Genomic DNA, 23,670 nt, shown 5'->3' on the forward strand with positions numbered 1-23,670 from the left:
TTGTATGGGAAAGATATATTATGAGTTATTTTTACAAAATTGTCCTTAATAAATGATATGGGAAAGATAAATGAAGGAATTGAAAGAAGAGAGAGTAATAAATAGTTAAGGATATAATAGGAAAAGTAACATTAATATTTCATTGGTATTGTAAAGCGACATACAATTTAGGACAAATATTTTTTCTAAAATGACATACAATTTGGGACGGAGGGAGTGATATTTAGCCAAATAAAAAAACATCCAAAATATCCTTAGAAAGAAAGAAAAAATAGATATTTTACATCAATTATACGTTAAAAAGTTGCAGTTGCATGTTAAAGTCATAATAAATTGTTACTACAGTTTTTATTAAGTTGCATTAAGGTTAGGCTTAAATAGTTAAATATATTAATTAGTTAATTGTACACAAAAAATAAATAAATTATTTATCATATTATATAAAATACATATATGCGGGTTGCAGGACTGAGTAGTACAGTGCTCATACCCGTGCCCATATCCTTTCAAATTTGCGGATAATTACCCATACTTAAACCCGGACCCATGAAAGTTGGATTTTACCCTACCTGTAACGGGTATTTTTTGCGGGTGTCCATAGAGTCTGGGTTCTATTACCATCTCTAATACTATTGCAAAAGACAGTTGAGCATTAGTATATGTCTACATAAAATAGTAAAACGGTTAAAAGAAGTTTAACCAAAATAACAAACAATAAAAGTGTTCAAAGAAAAAATAGAGAGAACAAAAAAATGCAAATGGGACAAAAGAAAACTACTAACATACATAAAGTAAGAATACATGGGAATCCTGAAGTAGAAAATTAAGACCCACACATGCAGTGCAAATATGTAAATAATAAAAGAAAATAAGACGATAAATTTTAAAGTTTTACTAATTACACCCAGTTTAATCCTGGTTGTACTCCAAAATGACAAAATTATCCTTTCATAAAATTTAATTTTCAAAAAGCATCTTTCTTTTTTCTTGGTTACATCCTAAAATCACTCTTCAGTTTAAGTAGGTCATGTAAACTTAGTTTCAGTAGGTTATGTAAACTGAGTTTAAGTGTACATACTTAAACTCAGTTTAAGTAGGTCATGTAAACTGAGTTTAAGTGTACATCTAAAAGTTCAACCTTGTTCAATGATTATACGTAATATCAGTTTAAGTATGTACATGTAAACTTAGTTTAAGTAGGTCATGTAAACTGAGTTTAAGTGTACATACTTAAACTCAGTTTAAGTAGGTTATGTAAACTAAGTTTAAGTAGATTATGTAAACTAAGTTTACATGAACGTACTTAAACTGAATTTAAGTTAACCTCAACAATGTAAAACTGAAATTGTCGTATAATGTAGTTGAACAAGAAGAAGAAAATTGAAACCAACGTTATTGAAAAAGAAGAAAAAATTCACTTATTTATATGCAATCGAGTATGGATGAAAGATGTTTTGATTCACTCTTTAATCTTCCATTGAGATTAATTGAACATCAGGATTGTTTGATCGTTGGTGGGTGAAAGAGAGTGGAATTTTAGAGTGACAATGAATGAAATCAAAATTTTAAGAAAATTTATATAAAAGGACAATTTTGGTATTATCAAAAACTTTTTAAAAAAACTGGGTGTAACCAAAAATATATAGGGTGTGAATAGAAAAACTCTAAATTTTATGTTGACAAGAGATACGATAAGATTAAGGGTTAATTAAGTTTTTGGTCCCTATAAATATCTGCAGTTTTGTTTTTAGTTCCTACAAAAATAAATCACATTTTTTAGTCCCTACAAAATTTTCCGTTAGTGTTTTTAGTCCCTATTAAATTAAAATTTGTTTAATTATGCTTAAAATTTTAAATTTTTTAATGATTTTTTAGACAGTTGTTTAAAATATTATAAAAGGTTCCGCCACAATAAATTAGCACAAAATTTTATTTTTAGGCCCAAATTTTCGTTAGTTTTATCTTGAATTTTTGGCGTTTAAAAAAAATTATATTTAATTCATTACATGTTAAAAAATTTTAATTTTTTATAAAAGAGATTATTATAATGTTCTTAACATGTCTGTTAAAAATCATTTTAAAATAAAAAAGTTTAAGTATAATTAAACAAATTTCAATTTAAGAGGGACCAACACATACTTTTAGTCCTTGTAAAATCAAAATTTGCTTAATTGTGCTTAAACTTTTAAATTTGTAACATATTTTTTACATATTTACTTAGAATATTATACAAAGTTCCTTCGTAAGAAAGTAACTTAAAATTTTATTATTAGGTCCAAATTTTCATCAATATAATCTTGAAAATTTGACTTTTAGAAAAATTCATATTTAATTCATTTCATGTTAAAAAGTTAAAATAATTTACAAAAGAGTGTCTTACGATGTTATGAACATGTATGTAAAAAATCTTTAAAAAATTTAGAAGTTTAAGCATAATTAAACAAATTTTAATTTAACAGGGACTAAAAACACTAACAGAAAATTTTGTAGGGACTAAAAAGTGTGATTTATTTTTATAGGGACTAAAAACAAAACTCCAGATATTTATAGGGACCAAAAACTTAATTAACCCTAAGATTAAACAAATATATGAAAAAGACAACTTAAAATGATACAAAGAAATAAATAAAATCGATATAGATAAATAAATAAAATCAACGAAATTTTTTTTTGATAGAATGAAATTAAATATTAAACTATTGAAAGTCGACTCTAAATATACTAATTATAGAAAAATCATCACAATTACGAATAAAATTTATGGTTTGTTATAAGAAACAATATTTTCTAATAGTACAACTCAAACAAGACATTCACGTCAATCTATTCCTATTATGAAAAACAACGTCCAATAATCCATGCAACATTTATCCATCAGACACAATTATCTCTTCAACACTTTTGATAGTTAACTTTAAAATTATCATGATACAAATAAATCATCATTATTTTTGAAAGAAATCCTTGTTCAATTTTTTTTTAAAATCAAAATATAATATTCATATCATATTTACAAATATAATATAAATTAATATTTTACAAAAATATTGTGTCACTACCAAAAAAAAAAAGAGTAATGATACATAGACACCCTTTATTCCCATATACCCTTGTACATCCCATGCATTAGGAAGAGAGAAAAGAGAAAGTGTACTTGTGCGGGATCCACGTGACTACGTGTCAGATTTTTATGTAGGTGTCAAAGGGTGTATTGCCACCTAAGGGTATCTATGTATCATTGCTAAAAAAAAAGTTTATATATTGTGCAGCGTGCAGCATATATGAAGCAGTACACAACAGAATTGCCCTTGTTCCGTCCGTATACAACAGAACAGAACAGAATCTATCTACTTCACCCATGTTCTTCTTATTTGTACTCTTCACTTCACTCTTTTCTTTTCTTCAATCAAATTTAACTCCTTTCAGTTTCACTTCTCTCTACATTATATTGCAACATAGCTTCTAACCTTAACTTAACTTTCTGTCGTTTTTTTTTTCCTTTTCATTGGAACTATAACCTAAGACCTTTGTTTTGTTTTTTTGGCAAAACCTTAAACCTTTGTCTCTAGGTTTGTTTTCACTATAACTGGAAAAATAATATCAAAACTTGAAGCAATTCTTGTTCTTCATCTTTCTCATGGATTTATCAAACGACAACTTGGATTCATCAAACGACAATGATGATCAAAATCAAACTAAAAATCTCAAGAGAAAATTCGATCACTTGTATGCAAAACCCAATGTTGAACAAGATTCTCCAGCTCAGGAAGAAACCCTCATTGCCAACTTGGTTCCTAGAAGGTTTGCTTCTTTTTATCTCTCTTTCTTCAACAAACCCAATTCATCAATTTTATTTTTCTGCCCATTCATGAAATTTGGCAAAAATTATCATAAAAATTGCGTTTTTGGGTTTCATGCAATTTTTGTAATTTTTTTCTTCAACAACCCAATTCATCAAATTTGTATTTTTTTTTTATGAAATTTGGCTAGACATATCATAAAGATTGTATTTTTGGGTTCATGCAATTTTGGATTTTCACTACAGGGATCAGTTGGAGGCATTTGAAGTTGCAAAAAAGAGGAACACAATTGCAATTATGGATACAGGTTCAGGAAAAACATTGATTGCTATACTTCTTATCAAAGAGACTGGTCAAGCTATTAGGTCCAGTGGTGTCAAAAAATTGATTGTTTTCTTAGCTCCCACTGTTCACCTTGTGAGTCAGGCATGTTGTTCTTAACTTTGTGTTTAATTCACTATTTTCCTATTTTTCAATTCACAAGTGTGATCTTTTTGGCGAATTAAGTTGTTGCTTTTGCATTCACATTGCAGCAATGCAAGAATATAAAGCTGAATACAGATTTACAAGTTGAGGAATACTATGGTTCTAAAGGAGTTGATACATGGAATTTGAAGAGCTGGCAGAAGGAAATTAGTGACAATGATGTATGTTTATCTTTTCCAGAAAATTACTTTAGGCTTCTTTTGTTCATTGGTGATTTTACTTTCATGATTTGGAGTATTGATCGCTTTATAGGCCTCATAGACTTTTTAACTTTAGAGCTTATGATCAATTTATTTTTGAATTATATCATCTGGCTTAATTAGGCTCTGTTTGAATAAACAACTTAATTAAGCTCTTATCATATAAGAGCTTACATATAAGTTATTTCTATAATAAAATATAAAATAAAGTCTTCAAATAAGCTATAAGTTGTTTTAATAAGCCATAACGGAGAGTTTGTGGAAATTAGCTGAAAACACTTTAAGAACATGTCATAAGTTGTTTATATAAGCTCTCTCAAGCAATCTCACAAATGTTTGTATAAGTAAATAAGTTCAAATAAGCCGATTCAAACAGGCCCTTATTTTTATTCATTAATCATGGGACATAAAAAATAACATAGTTAAATACTTGTGGCCTTTTCCTTGGCACCATGATCTCCATGGCCATCCATCTTTACTCAAAATGGATTTGCAAGCACAGTACTGTTATTCTCTGGGGGTGTCAGGGATCTGTGCACTGTCAGGAATCTGTATTTTGACTGGTTTTTTGTTCACCATTTTCTTTTGAAGTGTGAGATATTAGTCTGAAAAGTTACTTAATTTGATTAATAGCTTAAATTTTTTATTGTTCTGATTTGCGACTCATGAATCTTGCTTATAAACTTGAATATCATTGACTTGGAGTAATTAGAATAATATCTTTCATTCTTTCTATCATATAGGTAATGGTTATGACACCTCAGATTCTTTTGGATGCCTTCAGAAAAGCATTCCTGAGTATAGAAATGATATGCTTGATGGTTATTGATGAGTGTCATTGGGCATCAGGCAACCATCCCTATGCAAAAATAATGGCGGTGAGTGCTAGAAAACAAATTTTTCTTTTATTTTATTGATTGATCATACATGATTTCTTGTCTTTCCATTAATTTTATTTTGTATTAGGGTCTGTTTGGTTAGAGGGTATTAGAGATATAGACCAAGCTGTCTTAATATTGTTAAGTATCTCTGTTAGTAGAACTTAAGCCAGTATCAATTAGACTTAAGCTAGCATTAGTGAACTGTGTACAGCTTGCAAATCTGTATCCTATATATACTAGCGAACCTTGTGTAAGCAACACAATTGAGAAATACAAAACAATTACAGATTCAGTAACAATCTATACTCTCTCTCATCTTTCACTATGCTCAAGCTTCATCCACATTCATCAATGGTGGATTTCTAACAGTGGGAAAGGGAGAGAATAAATTATTTTAAACTTTCATTGTTTTGTTCATTTTTTTGGAGGGAATGGGGGATTTTAAACTTTTACTACTTCATTAAATTTTGGACTTAAAAATATATTTTTTTATTTAATGTGACCTTATATTACGATGGTGAAAATATCTTTTTATTTAATGTGACCTTAAATATTACGATGGTGAAAAGTAAATTTACATTTCCCCTTCATTAAAATCTCTCCTCTCCCATTGTCGAACCAAATACATATGTAAAATCGCTCCCTTCCCGTCCATTAAAATCTCTCCTTTCTCCCACTTCAGTTGAACTAGACAGAACTTTAGAGAATAAACTTTGATATGATTAATGTCTTCTGCTGCTGTAGGAGTTTTATCACCAAGCTAATGAAAAGCCAAAGATTTTCGGGATGACAGCATCACCAGTTGGTAAAAGAGGTAATGTTTATGTTCCAACTTTAAGAAATAACTAGAGTTTTAAAGAGGATTTATTTCTCACTTCGTAAGCTTTCTATTTTGCATTCACATTTTGAAATATTCTTTTGAAGTTATTTATCATTTGGTTATCGAAACATATCATGTGATGCAATGCAAATCATGATCATAAAAAGGCACCAGACATGAGATACTTTAAAGCATATATTAATCTGGTAAATGGCAAAATTTTAACCATTGCTGCAGTTTCAGTGAATTTATAAATCGTGGTTATGCAATTTGTTTTTACTTCAATTGTGGCCATCAAGCTTTGTTTCTTTTCATTTTAAATCTTTCCAGCAAATGTACTTTTCAAGTAATTTTAAACCACTATTTATCCCATTTCGCCCTACGTTCTGATGAAGCTCTTTTTTCTTTGAACAATGTTTTTTAATCATTGCTTCCTCTCTTACTTGAAGGATTAATACTTGTTTCTATTCATAATTCTACTGTCACTCAGTCTAGATTGTGAGTATAAAAAAGTACTATATTTATTATTTTTTCATTGTGCCATGAATTAGGTGTTTCTTCTACTTTGGTTTGTGAGGGTCAGATATCAGACCTTGAAAACATCTTGGATTCTCGGGTGATTTTGATTTCTTAAGCGTGACTCAAATTAATTTTCCAACAATGCACATTCGAGATTATGTTTAGCTAAAGAAGGTAAATGGTTTTGTTTGTGTAGAGTTACGTTGTTAAAGATCGGACGGAGATGGATGTATATATCCCATCTGCAAAAGAGAGTTGTAGATTCTATGACCCGGCACGGTTTCATGCTTTGAGTTTGAAGCCAAAAATTGAAGCCTCGTGGTCGAAGGTATTTGTGGGTTCCACGTATATGGCCATGTACAAGATATACTATTTTATAACCCTTTCTTACTCATTATCTTCTTACAATAAAGGATACTGATGAAAATTAATATGTTTGGACAGTGTGATGTGTTGTTGTCAGAATTTCAAAGTGATTATAAGGATATGGACCAAAAATTTAAGGCATTGCATCAGCGGATGTCCAATGAGCTTGCCAAAATTTTATATTGCCTTGAAGATCTTGGACTGTTGTGTGCTTATGAGGTACTCATCAACTTTGTGACATTATGGAAAAAAAGGTGCAATAAAAAGAAAATGAAAAATCTGTTCTATTTTTGTTGTTTATAATGGAAGTTTAAAGCTTATCTAACATATGTTCTTAATGAAGGGCTATTTCTGTGTTAATGAGTTACTTATGTTTTGTAAATTAAGCAAAAACTATGGAAGTGTTCATTTTTTCCTTTTAAGATAATGTTATATTATGTTTAACTATTTCACAGCTTCTGTTATATCAGTCGGAAAATATCAAATTTTTCCCACTTGGAAGCCTTTTGATAATATGTGGAATAATTGTTTCTTTGTTTTGTTACTAAAATTATTAACATTTTTTCTATCAATCTGGCAATGCACACATAGATATATGAATTAACCCTTCATATTGACACACGGTTTCATATTACTTTCTGATCAATCTGATAAGGTACAAATAGATATTTGAGTAATGTGTTGTGATTTAAACTAAAAAATTCTCTATCAATCTGGAGAAGAAGCGATCAGTGAACAGAGAGAGACTAGTGAATGTGTTTTTGGAAAGAATCTCAAATCAAGATTTAAGCAAATAAATGATATAGTTTTCCTAGAATGGAACAAAATCAATGGTTGAATGAGTAAATGCAGTCCTTTGGATCAAACAATTGAATGGATGAGATTTGGTGTCAAAGTTAAATTTGACACCTGGTGGAGTGTGTAGAAGTGGAAATCGAAAAGCTTCCTGATTTTTTATTATCTTTACTAATAATGTGTTTTTGTTTGTGCAGGCAGCTAAAATCTGTCAACAGAAATTCTCCAAAATTCATGGAGAGTGTGAAGTTTACAGAAAAGCCAATCTTCAGTGTGTAACTATCATTGAAGAAGTAATCAAAATAATTGAAGAATCCCTCCATCTTGGTACGCATATAGATTTTTTCCTCCTTTTTGGACTTTTGAATCTTTACACTTATTTATTTGAGATTGCAAGTATCTATGTCTGATTAACACACGCAATCTAGTGCCTTTCATTATTCTATTTTATTTGGCGCTAGTGTATTTTATGAAATTCTTGTGATTTTTTTTTTTTTTTTTTTATCATATAGCAAGATTTTTGATTGATGTGTTAATACATCAACAAAAGCAATCTGGTTTCTAATAGATGTTCCTATGTACAGTATTTGTGTTTCTGACTTGGTTCATAATATGAAAAAACGACAATAAAATGTCCTTTTAAATGGCTTGCTTATTCTTTGACTATTATTTTTGCAGCCGATGAAATGATTTTGGATGTTGAATTTGATTGTTCAAAGGCAGTAGGCATGGGATACATTTCACCAAAATTACTAGAACTTATTAAACTCTTCGAAACATTTGGGTATGCAACTATGAATTCACTTTAAAATTGTACTCCCTCTGGTCCTATGTACAAGAAGAAAAACCAAAAATCAAGATCAAGGAGACTCATTAAATGTGGTCATTTTATAAGGTTTTTACTAAAGTAACCTTGGCGTTAAACGTTTTCACACGCACTAATATAGGTATTAATTGTATTTCAATTAATGAATATAAAAGGGTGCAAAAGTCATTTAAGTAATTAATTCACCTTAAAAGTTGCAATTTTTTCTTAAAATTCTTCAGAAAGTTTCTTCTGTAAGGGACCAGTGGGAGTATTCTGCAACATAACAAACTCATAATCTATAATTCTGTGTTTGTCTGCAGAGAACCTAGTCAGTTATTGTGCCTCATCTTTGTTGAAAGAATCATTACAGCAAAGGTGATTGAAAGATTTGTGAAAAAAGTTTCCCAGATATCTCATCTCACAGTTGCCTATGTAACTGGAAGCAATACATCAGCTGATGCATTGGCTCGTAAGAGGCAGAAAGAGATATTGGATTCTTTCCGATCCGGAAAGGTATGTACTCCCTCTGGTCCTATACATAAGAAACAAGTGACTTTTTAGATACATTGAATAATTGATGTATCGGGTCTAGAATATAGACCAAATACATAAATTATTCAATGAATCTAAAAAATTACTTGTTTCTTGTATATAGGACCGGAGGGAGTATTTGGTATCATACAAGAAGATTTTATTTTATTTTAAAAAAAATAAAATTGGTCGGCATAAAAAAATCTCATAATAGATTCTTAATGCTTTATTATTTAGGTCAATCTTCTATTTACTACTGATGTACTTGAGGAAGGAATTCACGTGCCAAACTGCTCGTGTGTGATACGTTTTGACCTCCCCACGACAGTTTGTAGTTATATCCAATCTCGTGGAAGATCTAGACGTGCTAACTCCCAATTTATTTTGATGTTGGAGAGGTGATTATTCTCATTCCTAGCATTAAATAAATTTTTACAACCAGTTTAGAGCCTGTTTGATGCCGGAGATTTCTTTTCTCCCCCGAATATTCTTAGTGAATATCCTCGAACCACACAAGCTCACACACACATACACACAAATTAATTAACGATTGACTTATATCTACAGGGGAAATTTGAAGCAAAGAAATCAGCTTTTTGACATAATCAGGAGCGAGCGTTCCATGAATGATGCAGCTGTTAGTAAAGACCATGAATCTAATTTAAGGGCGTTTACTGTAAGGAAAACAGAATCATACTGTGTGGATTCTACCGGAGCATCAGTCACTTTAGACTCCAGTGTCAGTCTTATAAATCAATATTGCGAAAAGCTCCCACGAGACAAGTAAGAGTAGATCCTATTATGCCTGTGTACTTTTTTTTCTAACTTGTTGAAGCATAGTGTTTTCAAACAACCTATTCATGCAATTTGAATTGTATTCTATGACGTAGGTACTCCTCTGCAAAGCCCAATTTTGTATCGCTGCCTATGGAGGGAGGAGGGCACGTGTGTAAATTAATATTACCACCTAATGCAGCTTTCCAAACACTAGTTGGTCCTTCAGGAAAAGATGTTCGACAGGCAAAGACTCTTGTATGTTTAGAAGCTTGTAAGAAGCTGCATCAAATGGGTGCCTTAAATGACCATCTTGTTCCATTCGTTGAAGATCCTTTAGAAGCAGACAATATTATAAAAAACAAGGAATCAAGTGCAGCTGCAGCTGCAGGTGCAGGTATAAATGTTTTTCTGATTGAATTCATTCTTGCTCACCATATTTTTTATTATAGGGACCTGCAAATGTTTGTTTATGTCATCCAAAGTATTCGGCTACTCATGCTGGCGCTGTTAATTTTGCTTTGCTTTTCACATTTTAAGGGACCACGAAAAGAAAGGAGTTACACGGCACAGCCAGTGTTCGAGCATTATGTGGTTCATGGGGAGACAAACCTGATGGAGCCAAATTTCATGCTTATAAATTTGAATTCAAATGTAATATTGTTTCTGAAATTTATTCTGGATTCGTTCTTCTGGTCGAGTCAAAGCTTGACGATGATGTGGGAAATATAGAATTAGATTTGTATTTAATCTCAAAGATGGTGAAGACTTCTGTCATTTCATGTGGCCAAGTTGATTTGGATGCTGAACAGGTACTAGAATAAATAAATTTAAGGTTTGATCTGAAATATTATAGAGCATTAATGTGATTTGTTGTGAAGGTTAAGTTGATGTTTTATCGTTGGTTCTCTTCTAGGTGACAAAAGCAAAAGGCTTCCATGAGCTTTTTTTCAATGGTTTATTCGGGAGATTGATTCGTAAGTCCACAACAGTCCAAGGGGAAAGGGAATTTTTACTGCAGAAAGACTCGGAACTATTGTGGAGTCCAAAAAACTCGTATTTGCTTCTACCACTTGAGAAGTCAAATGATATATGTATCAGATCTTTGCAAATACATTGGTCTGCAATCAATTCTTGTGCTTCTGCTATTGAATTTGTGAGGCAGAGATTTTCGTTGGTTACGGAAGTTTCTGATGATAACAGCAAAATCATATCACCACCTTGTGATACCGATAACAGCAAAATCATATCACCACCTTGTGATACCGATAACAGAAAAATCATATCACCACCTTGTGATACCCGTTCATCATCGGATATGGAATGTGAAAGCACAAACATGTTTCACTTTGCTAATTGTGTTGTTGATGTTAGTAGTGTGAAAGATAATGTAGCTTTGGCTATTCATACTGGAAAGGTATATTGTATCATTGATGTAGTTGATAACTCATCCGCTGAAAGTCCTTTTGACGGAAATAGTGACAAGTCTGGAGCAGAAGACAAGATGACGTTTACACAATATTTCCAGAAAAGGTACAGAATTTGTTTTATCCCACCTTCCATTGTTTTCTCTCTCTCACTTTTACTTCCCTGACATTCCTAAATGATGAATATAGTTGACTGAACAACTCATGTTGACCAGGTATGGAATCACACTAAGACATCCAGAACAGCCTTTGTTAAGGTTGAAGCAAGGTCATAATGCGCACAATCTTTTTTTGAACCTTCCCGAGGAAGGTTGGTTTTTCCTAACTGTTTTCAATCTTATGGCACATTTCCCTCTCCCTTGAACTTGTCATTGGATTATATTTTAACTACTGACGATTCAAAAACACCGACACCAACAAGCTGTAATCAGTAGCGACCCACCTAAAGCCGACAATGTAGAAAAGATATCACACACAAGCTCTTTTTTTAACTCAAGATATTAACTTGACAAATATAATATTCCATTGATTATGATATTTTCTTTGAGTTTGGCAGATGGTGGGGACAAGTCATCACAAGTTGGCCCGGTAGCCCCAAAAGTTCCTGTACATGTTCACATTCCATCGGAGCTTCTTTGCCTTCTTGATGTTAAAAGAGATGTGTACAAGTCAATGTACTTGCTACCATCTCTTATGTACCGTATTGAATCTTTGATGTTATCCAGTCAGCTTAGAGCAGAGATAAATGGTCACACAGACAATTTCAAGATACCTAGCTCTCTGGTTTGTCTGATACAATCTGATTTTGTGGAAAAGATACACATTCATGTGCTTTTATTATGATAATCTTATTTGTCTCTTCTTTTTGTCTGTTAGGTTCTTGAAGCACTTACAACTTTAAGATGCTGTGAAAAGTTTTCTATGGAACGTCTTGAGTTGCTAGGAGATTCTGTTTTGAAATATGCGGTGAGCTGTCATCTCTATCTTAAATATCCTAAGAAACATGAAGGGCACTTATCGTCCTTGAGACAATGGGCTGTTCGTAATTCAACCCTACACAAGCTGGGAACAGATCACAACTTACAGGTATTCTTAACTACAGTTATTATTTATTATTTTGTCACCGGCTTAAAACTTAAATTGTCAGTAAAAATTCTGTCCATTTTTTTTCTATTGTATTTTGTTGTGTGTGTGTTGTTTCTGCTGCATTTTATTGTGAGAAAGCCCAAAAGGACTTAATATGTGGATAAAGCTCAAATCTATTATTATCCGGTGCCAATAATCAATTGACTCTACTGAAGTTGAAGGATCAATTGATGAAGATTCGATAGCCTTTGGGAAAAAAATATTAAGTAATTCATTAGGTGCAGGCACCAGAATGTTTTGTTTCTAACTGTAAAATTCTGTAAAGCTCTGTGTAAATTGTGTGTCTATAATGAGATCACACCCTTCTATTTATAATGGTTATACAATAAATACTTTGAATGCTTATTTATTGAGCAGCACTAACCAAGGAAGTTTTATACTCTAGGAGTAATAACAATCAATCTAGGAAGTTATAAAATTAAAGGAATATCTAAAAATTCTTAATTTTAACACTAACAAATATGAATCAACTCATTGCATATTACCTTGTCATGTTCTCTGACAGGGATATATCCGAGACTCTGCATTTGAACCGCGTCGTTGGATTGCTCCTGGACAAGACTGTATACACACTGTTCCTTGTGATTGTGGGTTGGAAACCTTAGAAGTGCCTTTAGATGTAAAGTTCCACACTGAAGATCCAAAAGTTGTGGTTGGAAAGTTGTGTGATAGGGGTCATCGCTGGATGTGCTCGAAGACTATTGCTGATTGTGTTGAAGCTCTGATAGGAGCATACTATGTAGGTGGTGGATTGATTGCTTCACTTCACATGATGAAATGGCTTGGGATTGATTCCGGACTTGAACCGTCAATGGTTGATAAAGCCATTACTGCTGCGTCTCTCCACACATATACGCCAAAAGTAAATGAGATTGCCAGCCTTGAGGCGAAAATTGGATACGAATTTTCAGTCAAGGGACTCTTAGTGGAGGCAACCACACATTTGTCTGAGTCAGAACATGGAACTGGCTGCTGCTATGAGGTAATTGTTATGTTTCATATATTTAGAGTTATTTATGATCTGTTTGGATTGGCTTATTGAGTTTATCTACTGGCATAATGAGACAGTTTGAGAGAGCTTATGGAACAACTTATGTCCATATGCTGTTTTCAGCTTATTTCCATGAACTCTCCAGCATAACTTACAACAAACTATTATGGCTTATATGAAAACCATTTGACTTAATTTATCTTTTGTTATAGAAATAGTTTAAACATAAGCACTTACATAATAAGTGATTGTGCTATAAGCGCTTAATTAAGCTGTAAAGGTCCATTTGGATTGGCTTATTTTTGAGCTTACGAAAAATAGTGTTTGCAAATAAATAAGCTTTTATGTTAATTCATTAAGTTCTCACTGACGAAAATTGTATCTTCATAAGTTGTTTTTTCATACACTACCTCGACAAACTTATGAATAATTTATAAAAGTTTATGTATTTGCATAGGCTAAAAAATAAGCCAATCCAAACGGGCCCTAAATAGAGTCTTGTTGAAATTATAACTTCTGAAAAATTCTTATTTCTTTTTATTATGCATCTATATCTTATTGATTTTCTGGCAGAGGCTTGAATTCCTTGGTGACTCAGTATTGGACCTGCTCATCACATGGCATCTATTTCAGAGTCATACCGAAATTGATCCGGGAGAGTTGACTGACTTGCGTTCTGCTTCTGTGAATAATGAAAATTTTGCTCAAGCTGCTGTTAGACGAAACCTTCACCAGCACCTTCTGCATAGCTCGGGATTATTACAAAGCCAGATATTAGAATATGCGAAAGTTATTTCTGAACCAGAAGACAATGCCGTACCACTCCAAGGGATTAAAGCTCCTAAGGTTAGTTATGGTTATCATTAAGGTTATTTACAGCATAGAGTTACTTATATTCTTGTTGTTAGAATTTCTTTCACGTTAACTACCTAAAAAAAAGAATTTCTCTCATGTTATGTATAGAATCGTTTAAAATATAAATTTGTTTTGGTTTGATTCAGAAATCAATAGAACTATGCATCCGCCACTACCTATGATATTTATTTTTATTTGAGTGTTTCTACTTTACAAAACAATTAAACATAACAATTGACGGTTATCAGAAGAGTTTTTCTATTCACACCCTATATATTTCTGATTTGAATCATTTCAGTTTAATGGTTTTACTTATTACTATTACTTGTAATAGATAGATAGATAAAATAGGCAAATTATTGAAAGCAGAATTGTTATTCAAATAATTAAAACCGCAATTAACGGCTTGTTTGTTTAAGATGAAAAAAAAATTATATGTAAACTAATCTTAAAATATGTGTTTCTATACAAATACTAGAACTTCTTTTTTTCAAGCTGTGCCATTTTTTTTATTTTTTTTCAATAACAGGCACTTGGAGATCTAGTAGAGAGTATTGCTGGGGCTATACTAATTGATACCAAGCTTGACCTAGATCAAGTGTGGAAGGTTTTCAATCCTCTGCTATCTCCAATTGTTACTCCTGAAAAACTTGAACTGCCTCCATTGCGTGAATTAATGCAATTATCCGACTCTCTTGGATATTTTGTAAAAGTAAAAGTAAGTCATGATAAGAAGGGAACCATGGAGCATGTTGAGATCCGTGTACAGTTGCCAAATGAACGATTGGTTCGAGAGGGAAAGGGACCAAATAAAAAATCTGCGAAAGGAGACGCTGCTTTTCAGTTGTTGAAGGATCTTGAGGTTTGTTGTCCTCTTCTGAATGAATTCTGGACCTAGTTCGTTTTTTTTTTTTGTTGCATGCTACTGCTATCTTTGTTAATATTTATGTTTCATTGTCCATTTGGTTTATACCTGTGAATGATGCTACAGAAAAGGGGAATTTCATATAGCTCGTCCAAGGGAAAAAAAGTAATGGATTACACTATTCCCGCTTGTCAAATTGAAGACCAACCCCCAAAGCCAGTAGCAATTAAAAAGCCCAAATTGGACAAAACTAACTCAGCTGCAGATGAATCTACTGGTGATCTGAAGGATGTTTCCAGTAAAGCCTCTGATACTAGCGGTTCTATTCCAGGTTCGCACCGACAATTTCGTTCTGAGTTTGATAGCAAGTCTTGTCTTCCGAATGAAACAAAATCCACATCTGTAGAAATTTTCACTTGTACTTTCTTGTAGCATGATTTAATGCTTAGGTCAATCGATATGCATTCATATTCTTATATTATTTAGATTAACTTCATTGTTGGCTTCATGTTGTACAGTTGTTTCATCAATCAAAATGAATAAAAAGGGAGGACCTCGGAGCGAACTGTATGAAGTGTGCAAGAAAAAGTTATGGCCATTGCCTTCCTTTGATTCAACAGAATATAAAGACAGGTGAATCCACTAACACATTTGTACCAAGACTAGTATTTAAATATTACTACATGTCACATTTTGTGGTGCTAAAAAATATAAATGTGAATCTGACGAGTATCGTTTGTAACAGAACTCTATTTGAATCGTGTAAAGGGCTGGAAGGAAGCAAAGGATTGAACTGTTTTGTGTCAAAAATAACTTTGGGCATACCAGGTTATGGTGATATAAAATGCCAAGGAGAAGCTAGAAGTGATAAGAAGAGCTCATATGACTCTGCTGCAGTCCAAGCGCTTTATGAGTTACAACGGCTTGGAAAAATTATGATTAAGATTGATGATGGCGATGTAGAATGCCAAGGAGAAGCCACAAGTGGTATAAAGAGCTCACTTGACTCTGCTGCAGTCCAATAATCAATCTATTTTAGCCTCCAACTAACCGATTGAATATAAAGGTAACTGAGTCCTTTGAATTGCTGCAAATTAGATGATTCGATTCACTCCGTTTGTGCTGCCTCAGCAGCAGAAAAAACAAGTGCAAGAGGAGAGAAAAGATGAAGGGAAGATAGAGATTTGATGAAGAGAAAGAATAAACAACAGATAGATAGAGGTGTAGGGGAGGATTTTAGGTTTAGCAGCAATTTGGTTTAAATAGAACCAATGAATAAATTTATGAATTTTAACAAAACTTCTGATATAATATGAGATGATATTTGTGTTATAACTTATTTTAAAATATATATAATATAAATGGGAAATGCTAAGTGTCCCAAGGGCACTTGTTTAGAAGTCCAAAAAAGAAACTTTTTCTTGAAAATTATGTTCAATACATTGAAACTTTAAAAAGTAATTTTTTCTACGTAAAATTTATAAATTATTTCCTCTTTAAGTGTGTATGATGTTTATAACAAGCTTAATCAGCTAACTAATGGTGTCACCCTAAAGTAACACCAAGAATACTTGATATGTGTGTGTTGGTTGATTGACAAATGGGTTTCTACTTTTGAACGAGTGTTAAATGTTTCGGCTTGCTTCATTATTAACTACACATGTATTGGATTTGTTTAATTAAACTGAAACATTTTCTTGAATTTATGGCTAATAATGTTTTTTTTCCTTCAGCAGAAGCTAAAATTTACTTGTTTATCCATTTCTCGTTTACAATATTTCTGATTAATATAAACAGCAATCAAATAATCCACGGCAAAATGGAACTATGTTACTCCTTCCTATCCACTATCATGATGGGAACCACACCAAGCTTAAGAAATCAACACATTGATTTCTTTAACGTAAAGTATGCATGAGTTGAAATGTTAGTCCTTCCTTGGAAGTTGGAAGGGATAGGAAACCCAAGATATATTTCCTGAAAGACATAGTGCTACGGATACCATACCAGTATTTTGAGTGCATGATTAACCTTCGCAAGCAGAATTCATGAGGAGAAAAAGGATCTAGATTTGTGACCAACCTTAAGCCATAAAGCAAAACTAAATTGCTACATTCCAGGCGGTATAACCAATAAAACGGTTAAAACCACAAATCAAATACAAATGAAGCTTTGAGGGATTAGTCCAAATATTAAACTTTCATTACAAACAAACACTAACGCGCAAGAGAGACCATGGAAACTATTTGGAATCTCATCTTTTTTGAACAAAAAAAAGTGTTTGATATTTTGAGCATTTCACACAAATTAAAAAAAAAAAAAAACGTATAAATAAAAGAGAAAAGAGTATTTTAAAAAAAACGTATAAATAAAAGAGAAAAGAGTATTTTTCGTGTTATCTTTATCAAGTGTTGATAAATTTAACGTTATCATAGACGTACATTGAATTGAGAGTGATGCATGTAATATTAATTAGATGGCGCAATTGGAAAAAAAATATAATTGACTCCAAAGAAACGGTTATTTCAGAACAAATTATTTTTGCAAATAGATGAGATAGAGGGTATTGTATCAACACCATAATAATTTGTAGAACAAAGCTTTTTAATTCGCACAACCACAACAATTGACTTTTGAAGCCTTGCCAGCTTAATATCATTTCAACAGATTTTTCCATTCCATTTACATTTTATCAATTCACCAAATAAAAAGTGAAAACCAATTTCACGACCTTCAATAATCTTTAAAAAATAATCTAAATTTACCTTTTTATGATTCCATCCTCAATAAGTAAAGAGAAATGATATTTGTGCCAAAACAATATAAATAACCGTAACAATGAAAAACCAAAAGTTCAAGTGGTTCGCAACTCGTACTCTTACAAAATTTTCATTAATCTTAGCATTTCAAATAAATAAATATTGTTGAAAAGTAAAAATTAAATCATTTTCAAGACTTGGTGTGTAGTTGTCTTATCGGGTCTTGTTAACGAGTGCCCCCAAGAAGGATGTAACAAATGTAATAAATCCTTTTAAGGATCACAAATTTAGAAAATATTCCTTAAAAAAGTCAAATGTGACAAATTCCAATGCATTAATTACACAGTTTTTCATGAAAAACTTGCTATTAATGGTTCTTAAAGAGTGCCCCCAGTTAACATTTCCCTTATCTTTTTATAGATAACCTTTTGAGTGTAAGTTATCTTTTTCCATATAGCCAATTCCCCATTTCTTGTATTCACAGTCCCCATTTTGGGCACACCCTACTCAAGTGACATATTCCACCAACGCATCTTAATGTAACAGATACAATTCTTGTAAAATACAGATGCTAGCAGTAACTAGCTATTGTAACTTTCAGCTTCTAATTTACCTTATGCCCTAAGTAATAACTCATACACATTGGAGTTGTTGTCTCCACTCACGCGCTTCAACATTTCAAAACTCGTACGACTACCCAAAAATTCAATTCGTTTCAACATCACATACCCACGCTCCGCTGTTTCCTTACTTGAGTAAACTGATCGAAGCCTGTCCGCATGTCTTGAATCTGTATGAATCGCCACATCTATTTCAAGGCTTGACATGTTCTCCTATCACAAAAATTGCCACATCCATTGTCTCATTAGTGACAGTTCTAGATGAATGAGAGACACGTAATGAACAATATAAGCCGTATTATAACAAATGCCAATAAGGCCTGCAAGTTTCCTTTTACCTGATAAAATGCATGGATATGATCCAACACCTGAAGACATGTAAAACCGTTATGGCTGAACAACGTTCTTGTGGAAGGGCCGATCTCGGAAAACCGGTCCACAGGGAAGAGTATGGTGAGAAAATGGTTTTTAAATATCAACTCGGACTTCTCACTGCAAAAAACCAAAATGAAATATTAAGCCATGTTTACTACATCGGGAAAAAATATACCCATCAGGCCACAAATTGAGAACAACCTTTCTGTTAGAGGACGTGTGGAGTGTGAAAATGAAGCATCTGAATCCTTCCCATCCCCTTTTGCATCAAAAAATATTGAGGTATGATTTTCACTAGGATCTTCAGCACTGAAAGAGTCTGTGTAAATGGAAGCAGTTGAAGTTGCTTCCGATATTGACCAACAGATAGAGTCCAGAAGGTTATTGGGTGTAATCGGACGGATCGGAGTCTGACAAGTCTGCAAAAGAACGTTCAAATTAAGTTAACAATTGACTCATATCTTCAACTTTTAGTACTTATTTAAAAAAAGATAACAAACTAAAGACGGGTGGATAGTGCTCGAAATTAAATATTCCAATATGGAAATCCAGTTTCATAGACCAAAATGTTAAGAATGAGGAACTTTCAAAATTCTCTAATGCATACCAAATTACCAACTCAAATCACATGTATAGTAGATGAGCAAAATCAACAAACTTAGAGGTGGAGTGTGCAGCCTCTAAGACACACAATTACATGGGTATTGAAATCCAACTCCACTGAAAAGACAAAAGTGGAGGTAATCAATGTAATGCTGACCTGCATTCGACGACCACGGCGACTTCTGACACCATTTTTCGCTGAATTTACAATTTGTTGTCTTTCTTTGCAACCAATTTCACTTTTACTTCCCTGAAGATCATCATGGACTTTTTGCTTTACTATTTCCTGTTATGTCAATGAAATTCAGATCACAATTCCAAGAAAATGAGGGAAGTCTAGGATGTTTTGCAAACCAAATTTGAGTGGTTTGTTGAAAATTAGCAAGTTTAATCTGGATATTTACAATTCCAAGATAAGGAGGGAAATCTAGTTATGTATTGAGAAATTACCTTTCCTGAAATGTCATCAAGCATCAGGCCAACTTGTCTTGCCAAATCAACAGACATGCTAACAAGCCTTTGTACTTGTTTCTCCTTAGCTGTTTTGAGAATCCACACTGGCTGAAATATATCATACATCAAAAAGATGCCAAAAAAATTGCATGCCTCCAAAAGATTATTCTAAATGTTTAGATAAGCACTAAATTACAATGTAGAAGCACTCACTGTAATGAGGTTACTAGAGTATCCAAGATATCTTTGAATGGATGTCCCTTCAGTGACTACATGACTAACATTACAGCCAACAAACCATTGGTCTGCCAAACTAGCACCTTCTCTGGATGCAGTTTCAGCAACCTATCGAACATGTAAAGCATCTAAATGTGTCAGCCGAGAACACTTCAGTCATACGCTAGCCTAACTGAAACAGAGGAAACTGAAACCATTACAAAATGTCTAGATATTTATTGCTATATCGCATAAATTTACCTTGTTCTGCAATTCGGATGAAATGCCTGGATCAACGTAGATGGAGCAACCAGACAAACTTGAGTCCAAACTTCTGTTAGACTCTGCACCAGAGAATCTTCGAAATTCTTCAGCATGATGAGTATGCTTGATTTCATGGATTCTTGCAGGAAGACAATTTCCAGCATTTGTGTACCCGGGAAGCAGTCTAAAATCATCCAACTTCATATCGTTATCCCCATAACTCTTCAAACTATAAAGTGATTCGGTCAACCTTACTGTAGTAAACAAAATGAAAATGCATTCAAGTCATAACAATCACAAATATCAGTAAGTATGATTAGAATTCATAAATATCACAAAAGATGTGTCAGGTTCTGTATTGTGCATGACTTCAAGCATAACAGCTAAAAAAAAATAAAACGTGACAATATAAATTAAATGAACTTAATTACCATTTTTCCTGACACTATCCACAAACCAACCCAGTGTGACAACAAAGAGACCATTTTTTGTTCCATGCTTCAGCGCATGCTCAAATTTGCGTCCACCAAAACTGTGCTAAATGTTAAAGATTTCATGATGGTACTACAGAAATATCCATGCTGTGGAAACAGATGGCAATCAACAACCATGATCATGGTTCATAAGAGGTGCACTGAGTATAACATAATAAGATATTGATGAGCGCAGAACAGATAAATTTAGATAAACCAGTTTTGTCAATTGCAAATCGCAGAAAACAGAGGTTTGTTCAAATTCCGCTGTGCAGCAGCGCTATAGCGCCGCTACTTCACCATATTTCGTACTAAATAATGTATCACAGAACAATAGTGGTCTGTTCAAAATCTGCTATGCGATAGCACTACAGTACTACTATAGCCACTATTTAACACTACCGGGATAAAGTAGAAATACTGATATGGGACCAAAATTACTTCTCTCACACAACCAAAAAAGTTAAGAAAACAATTTTCAGGATTTAACAGAACTTTTTTCCAATGTGTTCATATAAGTATATGTAAATCACATCCTCCTACCACAGCATCATGCTCATGCTATTGTTATTGTTATACAGGAAAATTCAAGATAATTTAGAAGGAAAGGATATCTGAACCACCAAATGAGTACATTGAGGATGCAGATTGGGGCTATACTGGCCACCTAATCTCTCTGTAGCCTCCATGACCTGATTCCTTGCTTCTGCCAAAACGCCAATTCATAGAATAACATTAACAACATCACAGTATGAATATCAATAAAAAATATACACCTTTTCAAGCTCAAGTATATGAACATGCTATGAAAACAATTTTGTAGAATTTAGGCAATGACTTGAAGTAAGATAAGAAAAAAGAAACGAAATCCAATCAATCATAGAAGAAATGAATCCACACCTTTAGATAAACCAGTAACACATATAACAAGACCAGCAAAAGGAGCATTTGATGGCAATTGCGGAGAGGATGAAACAGGAGACATTTGGTCCAATGGTTGAAGATTTCTGATTGAAGACGAAAACAGCCTCGAACACCCTTTGCCACTCACAACTTCAACTCTACCCTCACCACCCATAACTGTTACCACCACTAAAACAGTGAACAAAACAAGAATTTTTTATATTTTTTACTATGCAACACTTTTAAAAACAAAAGCTTCTCTTCATCACCAAGCAATTGAAAATCTATATAACTTATAAACAATTCCTCATTGACCAAAAAAATAATTTTTAATATTTGATTAGCAATAATTCATCATGCAGAACAAACCCAATTTGGAAAAGGTGAAATTTTTGAACAAATTGGGAAAATTAAGAGGAAAGAGAGGGTAAAAGGGGAATCTGGACAAAAGGGGTTATAGAATTGGAGACAAAGAATGAATTTTTAGGATGTAAAAAATGTGGGTTTGTTATGGAGTGTGCAGAAGAAGTAAAGGACAATAAGAAAAGGGAATTTTTTTGAATATAGTGCAGTGGTGTGAGGAAGAGTCACAATCAGAGTTTTCAATCTTCTTTTTGTGTGTGATTCCATTTCGGTAATAAATAAATAAATAAAAACAGTGCTTTTTTGTGAATTGGAATAGCATGTGATTTGTGAAGAGAGAGAAAAGAAAAGAAAAGTGGGTCAAAGATAATGAGTAACGGGAACCATGCTTGTGTTTGGGTTGAAATTGAAATGAAACGGAAAGTGGCAGAGAGAGATTATTATGGAATTATCTTAAAGTGAGCGCAACGCAAAGGGGACAATGAGCTTTACCTGGGTCTGAGTCTGAGTGATGCTTCAACTTCAACCATGATGATCAGTGTCATCGGAGATGATGATGCTTATTCTCTCTGAAACAGGGGGAACCAATTTCAAATATTGAATCAATGTCATTGTCATGTCATGGACCCTTCTATATTATTTTCATATTTTATGTAGATTTAAATAAATTTTTAATTTAACTTTGGCTTTCACATGTTCTTCCATTTTAGCTAATTATAGTTTAAGAGATGTTATTCGTAAATAAGTATCTCCCTCAGTTAATCCTTATAACATAATGAATGTAAAGTAACCAATAAAAGTAGTATGATAAAGTTTAAGTTAGTCCTAATTTAAAATAATGATAACAAATCGATAAGGTCATAGTCTAGTTATTGTTAACGTTTTACATTCATGGTAAATGACATTTGATAGGGAGAACACTCTTCTTTCTTCTATATCCATATCATATGCAAATAATTATGATTGTCTCCTATTAATTGTGACATTGTCAATTCCATCGCGTTTATTAATTTACATTAATACTCATTCTGCATCTCATAAGTAAACGTAAGAGTCACCTTAGGCAATAAGAATTTGGTCAATAAGAATTAATGTCATAATAAACTTTCAATTTAAATCTACTTTAGACTCTTTCATTAGTGTGACCACATTTGCTACTCGCATAGTGGTACTAAACACGTTAGAAATTATCATGCAAATGGCTTTTTATCCATTGATAAGTGTCAGAAGAACTTTGTTCTAATTATATATCTTATATGCTTCTCATATTAGTTGGTGATTAATAGATCAATCGAATATCCATTTGTTTATATATACAGTATGCTTGTTTCCACATTATGCATCTGTAACTGTATAAAGTTCTAATCCTTAAAAGTA

General features: G+C 32.7%; 2 protein-coding genes across 5 annotated transcripts; one reads left to right on the plus strand and one right to left on the minus strand.

The window, feature by feature from the left end:
• The first annotated feature begins 3,302 nt into the window (after positions 1–3,302).
• Positions 3,303–16,674, plus strand: LOC11436582 (endoribonuclease Dicer homolog 3a). 2 transcript variants are annotated; one of them, XM_003603188.4, is made up of 25 exons: positions 3,303–3,801; positions 4,046–4,226; positions 4,334–4,447; positions 5,230–5,364; positions 6,112–6,181; positions 6,739–6,803; positions 6,903–7,034; positions 7,151–7,291; positions 8,065–8,194; positions 8,546–8,651; positions 8,996–9,188; positions 9,444–9,604; positions 9,774–9,989; positions 10,097–10,377; positions 10,521–10,792; positions 10,897–11,513; positions 11,623–11,717; positions 11,964–12,190; positions 12,284–12,493; positions 13,059–13,535; positions 14,118–14,390; positions 14,929–15,261; positions 15,391–15,595; positions 15,783–15,897; positions 16,010–16,674. In XM_003603188.4, the coding sequence occupies exons 1-25, from the start codon at positions 3,638–3,640 to the stop codon at positions 16,287–16,289; spliced, it is 5,193 nt and encodes a 1,730-aa protein (XP_003603236.2). In that variant the 5' UTR covers positions 3,303–3,637; the 3' UTR covers positions 16,290–16,674. The 2 variants fall into 2 exon arrangements, with proteins under 2 accessions (XP_003603236.2, XP_024635299.1); XM_024779531.2 differs by lacking the exons at positions 3,303–3,801; positions 4,046–4,226; positions 4,334–4,447; positions 6,739–6,803 and having other exon boundaries at positions 5,300–5,364.
• Positions 16,675–18,338: 1,664 nt separating this feature from the next.
• Positions 18,339–22,917, minus strand: LOC11437026 (uncharacterized). Of its 3 annotated transcripts, none has more exons than XM_039831821.1 (11): positions 22,786–22,917; positions 21,928–22,107; positions 21,642–21,733; positions 20,986–21,088; positions 20,552–20,808; positions 20,288–20,419; positions 20,072–20,182; positions 19,779–19,907; positions 19,220–19,437; positions 18,982–19,135; positions 18,339–18,856 (listed from the first exon to the last, which is right to left on the minus strand). In XM_039831821.1, exons 2-11 carry the CDS (start codon positions 22,103–22,105, stop codon positions 18,638–18,640), a joined length of 1,593 nt encoding a protein of 530 aa, XP_039687755.1. In that variant the 5' UTR covers positions 22,106–22,107; positions 22,786–22,917; the 3' UTR covers positions 18,339–18,637. The 3 variants fall into 3 exon arrangements, with proteins under 3 accessions (XP_039687755.1, XP_039687756.1, XP_039687754.1); XM_039831822.1 differs by having other exon boundaries at positions 21,928–22,119; XM_039831820.1 differs by lacking the exon at positions 22,786–22,917 and having other exon boundaries at positions 21,928–22,573.
• Positions 22,918–23,670: the final 753 nt, after the last annotated feature.

Source organism: Medicago truncatula, chromosome 3 (assembly GCF_003473485.1).
Source record: "Medicago truncatula cultivar Jemalong A17 chromosome 3, MtrunA17r5.0-ANR, whole genome shotgun sequence".
NCBI lineage: Eukaryota > Viridiplantae > Streptophyta > Magnoliopsida > Fabales > Fabaceae > Medicago > Medicago truncatula.

Excerpts from the sequence above, each read along its gene's own strand:
- LOC11436582 (XM_003603188.4), top strand. The coding sequence starts at position 3,638 with ATGGATTTATCAAACGACAACTTGGATTCATCAAACGACAATGATGAT. Across the intron at positions 11,718-11,963 it reads TTTGAACCTTCCCGAGGAAG|ATGGTGGGGACAAGTCATCA; the intron begins GTTGGTTTTTCC and ends TGAGTTTGGCAG. Across the intron at positions 15,898-16,009 it reads TCAACAGAATATAAAGACAG|AACTCTATTTGAATCGTGTA; the intron begins GTGAATCCACTA and ends CGTTTGTAACAG.
- LOC11437026 (XM_039831821.1), bottom strand. The coding sequence starts at position 22,105 with ATGGGTGGTGAGGGTAGAGTTGAAGTTGTGAGTGGCAAAGGGTGTTCG. Across the intron at positions 19,438-19,778 it reads GCCGTGGTCGTCGAATGCAG|ACTTGTCAGACTCCGATCCG; the intron begins GTCAGCATTACA and ends GTTCTTTTGCAG. Across the intron at positions 19,136-19,219 it reads ACACGTCCTCTAACAGAAAG|TGAGAAGTCCGAGTTGATAT; the intron begins GTTGTTCTCAAT and ends GGTTTTTTGCAG.